At 37.3% G+C, this 18,262-nt stretch overlaps 1 protein-coding gene across 22 annotated transcripts in view; it reads left to right on the plus strand.

The window, feature by feature from the left end:
* Nucleotides 1–18,262, plus strand: part of ROBO2 (roundabout guidance receptor 2) — a 901,420-nt gene that overhangs the window by 790,473 nt on the left and 92,685 nt on the right. For all 22 annotated transcript variants that reach the window (XM_081907838.1, XM_081907823.1, XM_081907827.1 and 19 more), the window contains 4 exons: nt 6,572–6,777; nt 10,621–10,702; nt 12,085–12,250; nt 13,354–13,520. In XM_081907838.1, coding sequence (XP_081763964.1) covers nt 6,572–6,777; nt 10,621–10,702; nt 12,085–12,250; nt 13,354–13,520 — 621 coding nt within the window. The remainder of the gene's footprint in view (nt 1–6,571; nt 6,778–10,620; nt 10,703–12,084; nt 12,251–13,353; nt 13,521–18,262) is intronic.

The raw sequence follows: 18,262 nt of genomic DNA on the forward strand, positions 1-18,262 counted from the left end.
TATTGGCTGGCTTTTGTCATTCTTATGCTGCTCCTAGTGCTATCACTTTTAAAAAATATTTTTGTATATTTTAATTTGTATGTCTTAAATTTATTATTGTGTTTTAAATTTTGTAAGCCACCATGAAAGTATTATTGAAATGTGGAATATAACTCCCTTAAACAAATGTACAAATAGGACATTTATGGTAGTTGAAGAGACAATGAGTGAGACACAAGCCAATGCCATTTTCATATATAAGAATGCATTCAGTAAAAATTCATAAAATATTAATTGGTAATAATTTCACAAGATTTATACTATGTATCAGAAGAAGCTATTAATTTTACTATAAATGGTCTATGTTATTGTTATTTTTTAAAAAAAATTAAAAGTTTTATGGAGAGGACCCTAAGTTAGACATTCATACTCTTTCAATTTTCTTATCTGAATATTGTTACCGTTATTGTAAGGATCATCTTTGTGGAGTTTGAACTGTTAATACTACTAAACATAACGAAACCAAAATTCCTATTTGATTAGTATTTCTTTGTATTGTAAGGCTGTAGCACTCTCCTTTTTAACTGACTCATTAACTATTTCCTGACAGACTTTGATGAATTTTCACCATTAAAAATTGTGTGTTACAAACAGACCTGCTTTTACATGCCCCTTGGAGACCTGAATGCTCCATGAAAATTTGAAAAAACGGCTAATTCTGAATAAATAATCTAGCTTTTCACAGTGCATATTCATCATGAATGACAGGTAGAGAGGTTCAGCAGCATGTTATGGTGGACTGAACATGGGTTTGATTCCTTTTCTTTGTTTTTTCAAAAGATTATAGTATTTTTATGACAAGGAAATATATTTTCTTCCTTATCCTTGTATCTTTACAAGTGTGCTACTAGTTTCTTGAGATCAAAGCCTAACCTTCACTCTGTGACCTCTTTAAGTCTCCCATTTCTTTCACTCCTGATGACAAAATGATGCATTTTCATACAATTCAAATTTACATGTAGATTAAAAGGACATTTAAAATTAATGGAAGAGCAGTATTTTCTTAAAATCTATCTGTGGTGCTGTCTGATTCAGTGCCATGGCTGTGATTGGAATAAATAGAGCACACAAATATTGGCCAAGAAGACATTGAGCTGTTAATGTTTGCACCTGCTGGTGCTGAAAAGATTTACTGCAACAGGAGCAGAAAGGAGCAAGTCAGGTTCAAGGATATCTATGATAAGAAATTCTTCCTTTCTTGAGACAGTCAAGGCTTCTGGCCTTTGTTATTCTTTAGTATTTCTCTGTAAATAAGAGAAATAACGACCTCCTTAATTTCCTTCTCTTGAAGCAGTCATTAATAACAGTGCAATCTAATGCTTACTCAGAAGTAAATCTTACCCTATTCAATAAGACTGTTATGTTGCCATGCATAGGACTGTAGGCTAAGTGATGTATCTGCAGCTTAAATACACTCATATCCCATTACTATTTATTATGCATTTAATTATTTGCCATATATATATTCTTTTATTTCTTCAAGGAATTCAGAACAGCATACATGAGACTGCCTACATTTTATTCTATTTTAATGTCTTTCTTTTTTTTAAATTGGCATTATTTTTGCTGACATGAATAAAAGAGGCTACTTTCCAGAAATGGGATATCTAGAGTCTTACTTCAGATAAAATATTGTCACACAAACATTGGTAATATTCGCCATATTTTGCTTTATTAGTTTTATGGTGTTTGGCTGCTGATTTTTAGCTTTTCTTCTTAGCCCAGATTTTTTTGTGTTTGGTGGTTGATGTAATACTAGAGGCAACTTATCATTTTTGTTTTGAACAGAGTTTTATTTGCTTGAGAGCAATTTAAGTCCAATTGAAATGGCAGTGCAGAATGAAAACATACAATACTAGCAAGAAAAACCGCCACAAATGTTTAATTATATCATATATAGCTGTGTTTCAGTTGTTACATTTTGTAGCCCTTGTTGGAAATACTTTTAACTCAAGTGTTCATAGTGTTCATATGAGAAGAGATTAGTAGCTGTAATAAAATGTCCCAAGCTGAATGATAATTTTGCTGGTTATGGCTTGTGGCAGCAGTCTTATATATTTGAAATTCAGATATGCTTTCTTGAAATACCTCCATATAAATACATTCACTCATGGAAAAATGAAATCATTTTTTAAAAAATTAAGACAGTCTGAATAATTTTCTTTAAAGGAAAACTAGGTAAGCACCTCAGTCTTATAATGGCACATTATGCAAATATACTAAAAGCCTCAATATACCTGTCAGCATGAGTGTAATATAGAAAATTCAATTATTAACTCTATACAGTTAAGCTTTTTCAGTGCACTTGAATATTAAAAGCCAATCTCAATTTTCTATAATTTATTCATTATTCACTGTTGTTGGCTGAATTTATTGTTGTTTTGTACCTTTTGCTCTGTAGACTTATCACTAATTGCTTGATACTGTATATAGGTAATACTTGCTTAAATATAGAGTTTTTTAAAAAGCCAACAATGTTTCCAATATAACCATTTGAATTATTTTTCCCTGAATGATTTGTGTACTGCTAATTTAAATTTTGATGTACACCTTTATATTCTGCATTCTTTTTCTTCAGTCCTTCTATACTAGAATCCGTAGTGGAATATTTGGATACAAATGTAATAGAACACAAGTTTGTACACATATGACTCTGAAATTCAAGTGGCAGAAGTGGTGGAATACGCTTTAAGAACTTAAAAAGCTAGGAGTGTGAACACAGACAAAGATATGAAGCATATATTAATTGGTTTATTTAGCTTCTTAAACATAAGCAGCTATTTTCAAAATGTCTCCAAATGCTGACAACTGCTGTGTTGAGGAAGTCCACGTGTTGAATTTCTTTAGTATATATTTTAAATGTTCTGACCAAAGCTCTGGAAATTTAAAGACATTGCACAGAGGATTTACAAATTATAGTTATGAAGCCAATATAGTTGTTCACAGATCACTGGAAATCCTAAGTGTTCATTTAACCTTTAGCCTTAGTGTCATGGAAACCTGTAGTAGTCTTTCACCCATAATACCCTTGAAAATGAAGATTCCTTCTGGCCAGGAGACTTTCAATTACTTTATTGATCAGTTGCATTTAAAGGATTATAATCTACTTATTTAGACAGTAAAAACTAATTAGATGTCAAAGACGCTGTCTTAAAAAATAGGATTTTAAAACACTAGCAGTGTAACCTGTCTCAAAACCAATATCTTTACAAATAACTAGAAATAAGTAGTTATCCTTATAAATCTAACTTCGTCTCTCTCTCAAAAAAACTGTAGCTGTTGCTCACCTACATAACTCATGATGGTGTAGGCTTTTTTCATATTCACTGTAATAGATTTGATGCAGGTATCCTAATGTGGGACAGTGTATGCCAGGTTCAGAACATCTTTCCTAAAATGACTGTAATGGAGTTGCTCTAGTACAGGGATGTCCAACAGGTCGATCACGATCTACTGGTAGATCCCCATGAAGTTCTGGTAGATCATGGTCAATCTCTGGCTCCTTTTCCTTAGCATCGCTAAAACTGACTCCTGCCACGCCCCCTCGGCCCGCCCTCCATTGTTGTATGATCTCTAGAAGGGAAGACAGAGCTTTCTCTGTGCTGCTGTCTTGATCCATAGCAATCTTTTTGTGAGTGACTTTACCCCTTTGTCCATTGCCTTTAAACCCCCTCTGGAACTCCCTCCCCAAAAGCTTTTCTTTTAACCCCTTAAAAATGGGGCTTTTCTCCTCCCTAAAAATGGGGGTAGATAACTGCCAGTTTTTAATTCTGAAAGTAGATTGCAGTCTCTTGAGAGTTGGCCACCCCTGCTCTAGTAAAAAAGGGAAGTGTTTTATCCAACTGTGCTCTTCTGATAAAAGAAATCACTTTTGGTTCCTCAGAGACTTCTGTTAGTAGAAAGGGGTGTGTGGCTTTTCTCTGATTTCCTCATTCCCCTTCCAGCCTCCTGGACCCCTCCCCTCCAAAATCTGCTCAAGAAGCTAGAGGAGTGAGGCACAAGAGACTACAGCAGAAAGGGGGATTTTGCAAAAATTGCCCCCCAGCTTTTGGCTTACAGAAGACTCTACCAGATCAGATAGCCTTCCTTCAGCAGATGAACACATTTGGATACAACCCAAAATACAGTCGTACCTCGGTTTTCAAACAGCTTAGTTCTCAAATGTTTTGTCTCCCAAACACCACAAACCCAGAAGTGACTGTTCTGGCTTGCAGACTATTTTTGGAAGCCAGACGTCCAATGGGGCTTCCGCACTTTAGTTTCCAAACGTTTTGGGAGTCGAACAGACTTCCGGAACAGATTCCATTCAACTTCCAAGTATGTCTGTAAATATTTATATTAAAATGTTTGATTTAAGCAAAGCAGAGTGGCCTAATACTGTGTGTTGTGAATGAATGAATGGATAGGTCAGGATAGCAGACAACAGCTGTTTGCTAACACATGTAGATTGATGAAGTAGAGAGAGATGGATTGACCTAAGCCATTTTGCTGCACAAGATTACACCCTCCCCCCCCCCCTCACCATTCCCATGCACAGAAACTCACTGGACTGGCAGGCAGTTTCAATATTGGCAACAGTGTGGCATCTTCCACTGTACCTGAAAATGTGTTCTAGAGGTTCCATAGCATACAGTTCAGCACAAACAAGTCTGAACTCCAGAATGGCCAGGGAAGTCAAGAGCAAATGGCAAGGGAGCCTACTTCTGCTTCTTTCAAGCTTCATCTGCCGGAGGCAATTGCTTCACTCTGCTTAATGGTGGGCTAGCCCTGAGGGGTGTGTTGCTGTGTGTGTGTGTGTGTGTGTGTGTGTGTGTGTGTATGTGTAAGAGAATTTTTGATTTATTTTAAAACTTCTATGCCACCTACCCTAAACCCAAATCAGAAATTCATGCAATTTTGTTACACTAAGTGATGATTTGCATCCTACTGCTGCTGCCTTAGATTTCTGAATCTTGAATTCTGATTCTATCTAGATAATATGGGAAATATGTAATTGGGGGAGCTTAACAATAGCTATAGCTATAATTATATTAACACTGGGGAACAATATAATTTCATTTCAGTAGGATGATGTTTGTCATTTCAGTTAGGTAGGAAGAAAAAGCTACACCCCACTTAACAGATGGCACGGGAATGCATTCAGCAGCAGAATTATTTATGAAAAACTGTTTTTGCAAAAAAAGTGAACATGAGCATCTACTTCATATTTGAGATATCCCACTGGTAGCAGACTGAAGCATATATGCAGCCATGCGCTGATAAGTCACAGAGTCACTTTATAAAGTAACTCAAGCATACAAATGTGTATAAGAGAAAGATTAGAGTTCATATTTTTAAAGTGGGATGGAAAGATTTTATGTATATGCAGTTAGACAGTTTGATTAAACATGAATTGTTCCTCAATAGAGAGGAATTCAGTCAATTAACTGATTGAAAAGTTAATATTTTTTGTGTAACACACAGAAATTTCATTTCTTCTGTGATGTATACGCTGAAGAATAACTAGACTTAATCATTCATTCATTCATTCATTCATTGTGAAGCATGGGAAAGGATGGTGAGCCCAAAAGCAGTACACATAGGTTGAAGTGTATTAGTAATACCTTTATTGGTTATAGCTCATAACATTTGGTGTAACATAGGTCAAAAAACCAGTCACCAGGAAGCCTGGCTGCTGGTCAAGATCACAGTCCTGGCCTATATACTGGGATAATGTTGCTGGGACTGACAGGTATCTCAGGCTTATACTTCTGTAAACCAATGATGCAGGCCCAGCATGGCAGTTGGGTCATCCGCTGATAGTTGGTGGGCAACAAAGTGACTTATGAAGATACCTTATGGGAAATCACATTTTTAGAGGAATGGGGAGACCACCGCTCAGTTACCTCTTCTGTGGATCAGAAGCTGTGGGCTGGGCTACCTATTTATAGCCTTAGAGCAGATCAGTAGGGAAAAGTAACCCTTCATGGCTACTTCAGGGCCCTACCCCCAGAAGCCAGCTAATTAACTGCTAGAGTCTGGGCTCAAGACACAGCATATTCATATGCCACATGATTCAGAATTTTCTCCCAGCCTTCCTTTAAGAATTCAAGAATCTCCGTGAGTCACTCAGTGTTCTCCTTTTCATGGTTAGTTGCCTATCATCTATCTATCTATCTATCTATCTATCATCCATCTATCTATCTATCTATCATCTATCTATCTATCTATCATCTATCTATCATCTCTATCTATCTATCATCTATCTATCTATCTATCTATCTGTCTATCTATCTATCTATCTATCTATCTATCTATCATCTATCTCTATCATCTATCATCTATCTATCTATATCTATCTATCTATATCTATCTATCTATATCTTCTCTTCTCTCCTCTTTCTCTCTCTCTCTGTCTTACAACAACCAAAGTTTCACTCTTTGGAAAATGTTTCTCAGGATGTTGGAATCTGTACTTTGTCACAAATGTGACATGATAAACAGGATTTTTACTATTACAAGATGTATTTCTATTACTTTTGTTTTTATTCAGTTTTAACAGACAGGCCGCCACCCATCATTCTTCAAGGGCCTGTGAATCAGACATTGGCAATAGATGGAACAGCTTTGCTAAAGTGCAAAGCTACTGGTGACCCCATGCCTGTTATCAGCTGGTTAAGAGAAGGATTCACTTTCCTGGGCAGAGATCCACGGGCATCTATGCAGGACCAAGGAACCTTGCAAATCAAACCTTTACGAGTGAGTGTGATATGTTATGATGGCATGTTTACTATTCTGTAATCAGGAGATTTAGTTAAATAAGACCATTTAATTATTTACTGATACTAATTCAAGTACTCACATACTTAACTGTTTTGTGGATAGTGACTGTAAACCTGCTGTCATTAAAAGAGTGAGAAAAGTCCGATCGTGCAAGAGGGATTAACAGTTTTCAATTCAGGCACAACTTAGGGGGGCATTCAGCTAAACTGAGCTACTGAGACCACTTGTGCCTTCAGCAATAACGGTGAATCGAAGAGTACCTCCAGACTGTGTGCTGACTCCTCAAGAGGTAGTGCAACTGCTCTTTAAGAGTGGCAGGCATTGCTCCCTTGTGTAAAAAACAGGTGCACCAAACACTGAACCTATCCAGTCAACTGACTAATGGTCTATTGATAAGGGATCTGGACGATGAATGGTTGAAAATTACTCTGTCCACATTCAAGCTGCAGTAGCTGAAACTAAACCTGAACATAAAGCTGAACATAAACCACGTCAGATGGTGCATTCAACACTTCGTTTGGACTTGCTACAGCAATGGTTTTCAAGCCCAACCTATTTTATCTTCAAAGTGCCTAGCAAATTTATCACAGCAGGCCTCCAAGGTTTCCAGAATCTTGTTTGCTGAGATAGCTGCTAACCACCATGTGTTTGGTTGGTTCACAACAAGTTCTATTACATTTATTCTCTAGTCACCATCCCACTTGCTTCATTGCCTGAACTGAGCTATGCAACTCTGGAGAGGGCCTGCAGGGGCATATGTGCTGATGGCGCAGTGTATCTTGTCATTCCTCAGTGAGACCACAGCTTCAACAGGATTGTCATCTCTGGTTGCTGGGAAATCCCTCAGAGAATTCAAGGATCCCTAAAATTCCATAATATTAGCAGTTATTTACCACAAATGTTTACCATATTTAAAGTTTGCCGTTTGTTACCCCAGCACAGTTTCAGATCCTGGTTAAATGTGAAGCCAATTATAATTAATATGTGAAGCTAATCGTAATTAATGTAGGTGTTCCCAAATTGCCTAGCTATGGCTACAGTGTATATAAAGATAATGTGCTTGAGGGGCTGCAGCAATTTTTTTTGCTGAATCTTGATTTGTTTACTGTGCTTAGTAGCAAAGCAGTGTCATGTATAAAAGGAAGAAGAGGATGAACCCATTGTTTCTGCCTTCTGCTCAGCAAATTCAGAGCAAAATTTAAATCCTATTCAGATGGATGCTGTATAAAAGATAGCATCAGTTTTATCACACTGCAGTGGAAGATAGAATTATGTTTTATATTTAAGGCTATCCTTCTGTCTGCTGTGTTCCAAGTATATGCTGTGTGGTTGGTAATTGTTGTATACCTAGTGGCAAATAAATTATATTGGATACAATTTTAAAGACATAAATATATACACCTATAAAACTCAGAAAGGTAAGTATAGTTACTGCATGTACAGTTAAAATGTTAGTGCAAGTACTCTTTAGTTGTGTCAGCAGCAGTGCTAACACTTAATTTTATTATCATTCATTCCCTTCCCCATCTCATAAATAGGCAGCTTTAGTGTACAAAAAAAAAATCAAAAAAATCAAAGGCTATTTTGTTTCCTGCCACCATCTCATCAGTGCTCGTAAATGAATTGTTAACCTCCTTGGAACAAAATGGAATTTATTAAAAAATGTATGCTAGCTTTCCTTGAGTAAACAATTTATCCTCTCTCTCAAGGCTAAAGGCAGGTTTGGGCCATGAAGGTTAATGCGTTTTTACTGTAGAGCTGGATTAAAGAATGCGCTTGAATAGTCAAGATTCCCCAGTAGTGTTAGAAAGCAGCAATTAAAGGTGGGAGCTTGGTGATTTCAAACAAACTTTCAGAGCACTGATGATGAGCTTCTGGTGAGAATACACATGCCAGAAGCTTGTGGGATACCAGCCTGCATCCAGCTATGGAAACAGCTAAATGTGTGTTCAGTCATGCAAGTCCATTAATCGCTTTGTTAGAGACACATGAGCTATATAGAAGACTAAAATAATAATTTTTAAAAATATTCCCATTTAAAAATGGAAGAGAATATCAACAAAAGTGTGAATGGTTTTAACATTCATGTTCAGTCAGAAAAATATGAGAAAAAATTGTGATTGTGACATATTAAACAAATGTGGATATATTTGTAGCACAAGGTTTAAATTTCCTCTTAACCATCCTATCAGGGGGGGAAGGGGGGCATAAATAAATATAATTATTTTAATAATGATGCTTCAAGAAACCCCTACAAATATGGTAGAAGCATTCACTATTTGCAATTTTTCAGAAAGCACATCTTCATTGAGCATTTTCTAGTAAAACACTATAGATACACATAATTCACCTGGAGCACCAATACAGCCCAATGAAGAGTAACAAAAGCCTACACATATGCAAAGTCTGTATGGAGACTTTTGAACATTACACAAATTGTATACATATAACAGTTGTACAAATATAAAAGTGCAATAATACTGAGTTGAGAATTCCCAGTAACAATGAAAACAAATCTTCCAAACTGTGCAACCATACTACTTGAGCAATCTGTGCAAAATCCAAAACTGAACACATAGGACAGACAAAATAGTTACATGAAGTGTTTTGATTTTCTCTAATTTTGTCAACCACAGTGACACCTACACTTTGATTGCTCCTTTGCTATAGCCTTCTGGAGTTGGAACACATAGGGTCAAGCAGTCCCAAAACAAGAATGAGGGCTTAAATGACACAATTAAGGGATATATCAAACTTGTCTCTTGGATTCTACAGTGTTCTTCTTTTCCACCACAGATATCTACACAAACTCTATCAGACACCATTTCTGTTAGGAGCTATGATCAAAAACCAGATGCTCCTCACAATGTGTGTCCCAATGCCAAGACTGTCTAGCTATTCCGTTGCTTTCGGTGACATGCACATATCATTTCAATGTACATTCAGATGTGGATCCTGTCCTTCAATTCCATTGCTTTAAATAGAATGTTTCTTCAAATGCACATTCAGTAATGATTATTAATCCTTCTGTCCAACTTCATTTATGCAAGAGTTTCTTCACCCTGTCACCATCACCGTCCTCCATGTCAAACTACAAAAGAATTTGCAGAGGCAACCTGCAATAATTTCTGCACTTAATGGGAATTTAACTGCATAGAGTACTGACATAAGGAGGGCATGCATCAGCAGTACAATAAATGAGTTGAAAATTAAATATTTCTGATTACTGTTTTAGTTGCACCGGTATTGTAACCTGACCTTTTTTCTTGGCCTAATCTGGCTCCCTGTGGGTATAACAGCACTGCCTGGTACCACTGACCAAGTGGCTGCAGCTTTCATCCAAAGCATTGTTTACATGCAGTGCAAAGCAAAGACAAAGTGAGAAACTGCCAACACTAAGGGCCATTTGGGCAGCCACAGAGCCAGCTCATTGCCAAACGCATTTGGGTTGTTTTATTTTGCTCTGTTCTAAGATCTTTTAAAAACTAAAATGAATATAGCTTTCTACCAGTAAAGCATGTTGAAATCAGTGTTTATTTTGTGAATACTGAAACAGATTTAATTTAATAATAACAGATACATAATAGTTTGTGGGGGAAACTTGAAAATGCATCAAACAGGATTAACAAATGTTGTCATAATTTACTACAGGTAGATGTTATTCAATTGTTGATCGTGAAATATTTGGTTCAGTTTATTCTGATTCCAAGTGTAAACTAATCCCTCTTATTCTGCAATGAGAAACATTTGGGAAAACTGAATGAACAGATTATGTAAAAGGCTTGACCAGAATGTCCTCAAACATTTCCATGTGTTTAGATATCAGACACTGGCACCTACACTTGTGTTGCCACAAGTTCAAGCGGGGAAACATCTTGGAGTGCTGTGCTAGATGTGACAGGTAAGCCATACCAAGCTATTTTTTTAAAATAAAATGAAAGTGTTTTATGTGTGGGTACATGTGTTAGATTGTGCATGTGTTACATGTGGGGGAGTGAGATATTGCATGTCCGTGTGTGTATTTGAAAGGCATGTGATGGTGTGCATATCCAGACCTGCTAGCTTTTGGAATGTAGCACTGACAGCTTTTGACTTGTTTGTTTGTTTGTTTGTTTGTTTAGTCTAGCCATTAGAAGCCATTCTAAAAAAGACAATACATAAAACAGAGTAAAAACAGAATAAAATATATTAGACAGTTAAAATAATTATGAAAACCAGATATTCTCATAGAGAACACACTAGAGATAACAAATATATCCATTTCAGTTTTTCTCAGTTTCTAAAGTTTAGTACATTCCCTTTCTGCATAAAAATGGAGATAAATTTCTTCCAATATACTCATTTTTTATGTGATTTTTCCTAATATGTACATTATTTGCAAGCAATCTTTACCGATGCAATGCATTTTTGTACATTATTTTCCCCTAATATATACATCTTCTGACTACAGGGAAAATTTGTATGAAGAGGGAATTTTGAAGAATAGCTGTGTTTTAGTGTCCATATTGGTTCTGGAAGTGTGAATTAGACATATTCACATTAAAAAGTGAAATAATCAAATTTCTCCCCAAACCTGAAACACACAACCTTATCTTTATGCTGTTCTCTTTGCTCATTCTAAACTGGGTTATCATATTAGCCCATTCAGATGCTGAGGTTGCACATTCTGTGAACCTAGGAAATGGCTACCTCTGTTCTTCCCTCTATTCATATTCATTGAATACCCGAGCAGAGCCCCTGCATGTGTAGCTGTATGTGCAGAAGACTCTTTCCATGTGAGAACCCTACTAGAAATTGTATGCCATTCTACATGAACAAAGGTGCCCATGCAGCTATAAATACATAACCTTGGGGTGGGATTTACCTAATAAGCCCCATCTGCAGAAGCCCTGCACAAGGACTTTCAGTTTTGTAACAATGTTGTCTCTCCTTCGTCACATGCTCCTCAAAATTGGCTCAGGGTGGGTCAGGACAAACCCCAGAAATGTTGATGGGGCAAGGAGAGAAAAGAACATTCAGTCTGGCAAGCTGAAATGCTTGTGCAGATGGAATGATTGAAAGAGTGGAATGTTGAATTCCACCCTTTGTTTGAGTGTTCAATAAATGATCAGAGGAGGATGGGCAGAGTCTGCCACCTTTTCTATGGGTGCATTAATTGGGCATATGAGTTGGATGTCTGAACAGGACTACTGTGTATTTTAAATATGTTTTTGATGTTTTGTTTTTACTTCACCTTTATTAAACAGATTTTATTTTCAAAATGTAAGCATTTGTCTCCCACAGAATCTGGAGGAGCAGCCGTCAGCAGAAATTATGATTCAAATGACCTCCCTGGACCACCATCCAAGCCTCAGGTCATGGATGTCACTAAGAATAGTGTCACCTTGTCTTGGCAGCCAGGCACCCCTGGAAACCTCCCAACTAGCGCATATATCATTGAAGCTTTTAGGTATGTTACAAATTCCATTTTCCTTATGCATTGATATAGTTAGGGGGATCTGCACGTTTGAACAAACTCATTTTGAAAGGTTAAGACATTATAATTCCATTCTAAAATCTTATTTATGAACCTTCTGTTTTAAAGGAATATTTCAAAAAACATACTTGGTTTGTTGGATTTACAGGAATTTATACTGAGGTGGAATCTACACACATATAAATACTGCTGTGAAAATTCTTTTTCTTAAAGTATTTTTTTAAAAATACATTGAATTTTCCATAAGGCTCACCATCATCATCTAGTGCCACATTGTATATTGCACTGAAAACACACTTAAAACATTTTATTTGCAGCTGTATAGCTGAGACCAGAGTCTGCTTTTGTCTTGGAAGCAATGCAAACACACAGCACTGTCATTCACACTAGGTTTTTATCAGTAATTCTCAGTATCATTAAAAGCAGATAGAATTCTTTATTGATAACATTTTGTTGGGCTTCCACACATTCATCTTCTAAATAATATAAAGCCTGGAGGGGGGGAAAGGTGCTCTCTAACCTTCGTAACGTCCATTTTGACCTGGCAGTAAACCACAGTAATATCCCATCAGGCTTTCAAAGGTGTCGTGTATTTAAGAGATATTTTGTAGCACAACAAAAGCCTATGACCTCAGTTTATTTCTACAGAAGACCATAACTAGACACCGGGAACATAGTCATTCAATAATATTCTTTTGCAGATGTGCTTTGGAACAGCTGTAATTTTGCTTGTAAACTTTGTGCAAAGAGGACAAGAGAATTTTAACCATATTCTGTTAAAATTATTCTTTTAGAAGATTTGTTCTTCTCAACATTCTTTCCCCATCTTATTTCTATTTTACAGGAATTTTTCTAACAGGCTATTAACATTATCAGCATTTATTGTGAGCTGTGTGGCTTTGGTTTTGTACTCCTTGTTGATTGATTCAGCTGAAACAATCAGAACTATTTAATGATCTTAATAGTGTATGTAAACTTTCCCCCTCCTTCTGTGGCAGCGGACTGAAACTTGATCTGAGTGTTTTCTAACTTTGTGTTGCTTTGATCTATAGTCTTCCAATTAATTTTCATTGCAGTCAGTCGGTGAGCAATAGCTGGCAAACAGTTGCTAACCATGTAAAAACGACACCTTACACTGTGAGAGGACTCCGTCCAAACACCATCTACCTGTTTATGGTGAGAGCTATCAACTCACAAGGTTTGAGTGATCCCAGCACCATGTCAGACCCTGTCCGAACACAAGGTAACTTCATTCTGTTTTTCAGGAGCATGATTGCAGTTATAGTAATATATAAAGTAGCTGTCCTCTCTCTTTGTCACACTCTACCAATATGCTTTCATGGCCTAGCATGACAAAGAAATAGAACCCAGGACAGGGCTATGCAGAAGGGAGAGTACTGGAAGCAAACGTTGATTCAGTTTGCAGCAGCAGCGAAAAAGCCAAATTCTGTTTAGGAAGTTACAGTTGTACCTTGGAAGTCAAACAGAATCCGTTCTAGAAGTTGGTTCGACTTCACAAATGCTCGGAAACTGGAACACTCAGTTCCGGGTTTCTGTCTCTATCAGAGAAGCATACTACTAATTGTGAATGGTGTGGAGCTTCTTAAGATTGCCTGATCACCATCACCTAGTGAAGCTGACTGGCAAGAAATTCAGGACTCACAGAAGACAGTAATTCTTTGCACAACAATTAATGTTTGCAATTTTCTGTCACAAGTTTTTGGTTAAGATGACTTAAAACGGGTTAAACAACATTGTGTAGCATACATGTATAGAAAATGGATAGAAATGAAACTTCCATGTTCAGAGGCAGTTCACCTGAGAATACTACATGCTGTGGATAAATAGGGGAGGGCTGTCATCCCAGAAGTCATCTGACTGACCAGTGTTGGAAACCAGAGTACTGAACTATATGAACTCTTTATTGAATTCAGCTGGGTCTGCTTCTATCTCTTTTCACCTCAGCTATGAAACTCACTGGGTGAGATTGGGCCAGACACTCTGTTAACCTTATCTTCTTTTCAGGGTTTTTGCTGCTGTTTAGTTTTATTTATTAAATTTATTTATTGTTTCACACAACTGAAATGAGTCCTAAAGCAATGGTTAAGATAAGTAAAGAAACAAACTTGTACATTAAAATATATAGTATAACAATACAAACATACATGATATCCACATCCAGAGCAAGAAAAAAACACCAGAAATAGCTGTGATGTTTTCTGGAGGAAGAGAAATCCACATATGTAGTTTATCTTGAAATCTTTGGAAGAAGGACTTGATTTATGATTTTCCCTAACCAAAGCCAGGAAAAAGGGGGACAATCCTGAAGAAATGAGTGTAGTGAATTATTCATTCCATGAGCAGTCTGAAGGGTGGCAACATGACAACAGGCCTTTTCTGTGATGGCTCCCTGTTTGTGGAATGCTCTCCCCAGGGATGCTCGCCTGGTGCCTTCATTGCATATCTTTAGGTGCCAGGTGAAAATGTTTCTCTATAACCAGGCCTTTAGCTAATGAACATTCTATGGCCTTTTAAAGAGTTGTGTTTTTGTGTGTGTGTTTTTGTGGGAGGAGTTATTGGTGTGTTTTGGTTTTTATTATGTATTTTGTGTTTTCATTTTGTATTTTTATGTTGTGAACCACCCTATGATATTTGGATGAAAGGGACTATACAAATTTATTATTATTATTATTATTATTATTATTATTATTATTATTATTATTATTATTATTATTACTATGATTAGTATTATTAATGTTTGAAGGTTCTCTCGTTGATTTGCATACATCTGTTAATTTTAGATAATTTGTTTTATTGCTTTATATGGGTTTTTTTGTTTTGTTTTGCAGCATGCAAGCCATGCCACTTAAATCCTTCTCTCCTGTTAATCTTAGGCCCTTCATATGCCTAATGTAAGCCTCTGTCCTTGACATCCATAGTAGTAACCAGTGGCAGGGTCAGGCGATGAAGCAGGGAGGAGTAGGAAAGGATGACTGGGGAAAGGATCTGTTTCCATCCTGTTGAGCTTTATAAACATTTCACCAAGGCCAAATGTATTGAAGCTGCTGACTTTTGTCCTTTTGTCATTCAGGCATCCCATGAATGATATTCTGGGGCAGAGAATGATGGATGATGAAAGCAGTATGCATATAAGTGCTGAGAATGTGTGTGTGCTTTTGTAGGGCTCCTACACCTTTGCAATGGGAAACAAGCTGCACTGAGCCTTATGTAAAAAGATAAAGGTAAAGGGACCCCTGACTGTTAGGTCCAGTCACAGACAACTCTGGGGTTGCAGCGCTCATCTCACTTTACTGGCCGAGGGAGCCGGCGTACAGCTTCCGGGTCATGTGGCCAGCATGACTAAGCCGCTTCTGGCAAACCAGAGCAGGGCACAGAAACACTGTTTACCTTCCCACCAGAGCGGTGCCTATTTATCTGCTTGCACTGTGTGCTTTCAGACTGCTAGGTTGGCAGGAGCTGGGACCAAGCTACGGGAGCTGACCCTGTCATGGGGATTTGAACCGCCGACCTTCCGATCAGCCCTAGGCTCTGGTTTAACCCACAGCGCCACCCGCGTCCCATCATGCCTTATGTACATGATGATAAATCTGAGTCCAGTTCCCTTCCTCTTTGCCTCTGCAGCAAGGACCTGGAGAGCTATGGGTTCTCTCTCCTTCTTTACATATTGGTGGGCACTAACTAGTTACTATAATAAAAAGCATACACCACCAAATGTATTACTTTTAAGTAAGTTAATACAGGCAAAAGCACACACCAAAGCAGTTATTTTGGCTTTAGCTAGCCTCTGTTTCTTGGACACACTTCCATTCAAAGGCATTTATTATTATTATTATTATTATTATTATTATTATTATTATTATTGACTTAGCTCCATGTGGCATGGAAGTACCTGAGACCAGAGAGGAGCAAAGCAGCTGCAAACTTCTCCTCAGGAGTTCACATGTTCCTGCAGTCCCACTAAACCATTGTTTCCATGTTATGCAAACCAGGCCAGTGAGGTATAGCTCATCGGTAACATATTTTACCCCAGTTTATTCATTACTACTGGGACTTTTAAATCACATGTGAAGGAAGAAGGAAATCTTCCATTGTTCACTTATTTTCAAGAAGAATGCAGTCATCTAGCCCCATGTGTCTATTTAGAGACAGAGACATGCACACACACACACACACACACACACACACCTAGTACAGAAGACTATATAAAGGGATAATACATGCATGGGATAACATATGCAGTTACGTAGTTTTGACAGTTATCACCTACTGCACATATTCTTTGAATATTTAGAGCGGGAAGCAGAATTGCACACTGGCCCCTGCTCCTCATCCCCATGGGTTTGGGTGTTAGGGGAGTGCCTCAAATTATTGCCATCCATTCAGCAAATCAGATGTAGCCAGTTTCCTTTGCTTCCTGGACTCACTATGAGTGCCTCAGCATGCTGGCCTTTATGTTGTTAATATCATCCAGCTCTGCAAGGAGAGACCGCGTTTTGCATCAGTATGTCAGATTTTACCTGACAGACTGACAAAAGATTTTATTTCATTAAAACAGTTCTTTTCTTTACTTTCTGCGTGCGTTGTAGTTTCTATTTTCACAAGCTGTCTGCCAGCCACATGTGCTCCAGCATGTATAACACTGACAGCCTTTGTGGTATCCTATAGTTTAGCGAAATTAAATAATGAATTCAAATGACACTTAGCATAATGTTTTGATGTAATTTCAAATGCGGTTCTCATCCAGCCCGGCCTTACAAAGAAAGCTGACATCCAAGGAAAGAGCCTATTCACACTAGCCATTACAAAGGAAAGAATCAGCTAAAAGCACTGATGCATGATATCATTTGCAATAGGTATCTATGACCACAGGCCTTAGTGTCTTGAAATAACTCTAGCAAATACAATTATATATTATGGTTACTTTTATACCAACAAATTAAAATTGTAGCTTAGTAATGGAAGGGCTGTTTTTGTCAGATTCCATTTTCTCCTTTATGCAGCTCATCTCGCTTTTTCTTTTTGGAGCTGTTGTGAGGTTGCCTTGAGTGGGAGCAGATTGCTCTGATCCCTTCAGAGATACGTTGAGTCTGATGGCGCCATAACTGATCTCTGTCCCACCAAACAATTTCCGTCATTCTCAGTACAAAAGCATACTAAGTCCTTCCCAAGTCCCACTGTAGCACAACCCCTCAGGTCCTGCTGCAACTGAAGTTCCATCACTTATCAGAACCACACACTTGATCCATATAATAATTATATAAATAAAGAAGAAGAAATCGTTGGCAATAGAAATGTCATGGTTCAGCTAAGCTGTCATTAATAAAAAGAATGCATCTCCAAGGCTTATTTTTGTCTTGGAGAAAGTACTAGTTACAAAAAGTACCCATACAAGCTTTGAAATTTTGACAGAAATGGTTTCCTACATTTATTGGGGGGGGGGGGAGAGAATCATGAGTGTCTTTCCATAATCAGAAAGAGAAAAGTCACCTTAGCCTATCCAAACATGGCTATATATATATTTTTTTTACAATGAGACTGAAAATCAAATACAAATGGATCAGTTAATAGAGAGACATGCATGGTATGAAATAACAAGACAGTTATAAGAGCCCGTTGTTTCCCTTTATCCTGGTTTTACCCAGGTAAATGTTAAAAGCTGGATATAATGTCTTATTTTTATATGTTGATTCAGTACTATAAGGCTCAGGTAAGAATATTTCAGTCCACATCTGTCAGTATTGACTTCTTCTATTTTTAATCTATGGTCTTAATCATATCCAGGTCTTCCATATAGGTAAAACATGGATTTTTAAGATTTAGGGACATAGTTTTGGATTACTAATTGGACTTACAAGATCATTTTTAAAATGGGTGGAGATATTATTTAAATATGGTACTAACAAGTGGAATACTAATTTGGGTTATTTTGAAAAATCAGCTGATTTTAAATATCCTAAAGGAATG

This window comes from Podarcis melisellensis (assembly GCF_964234715.1).
Source record: "Podarcis melisellensis genome assembly, chromosome: 4".
Classification (NCBI taxonomy): Eukaryota; Metazoa; Chordata; class Lepidosauria; order Squamata; family Lacertidae; genus Podarcis; species Podarcis melisellensis.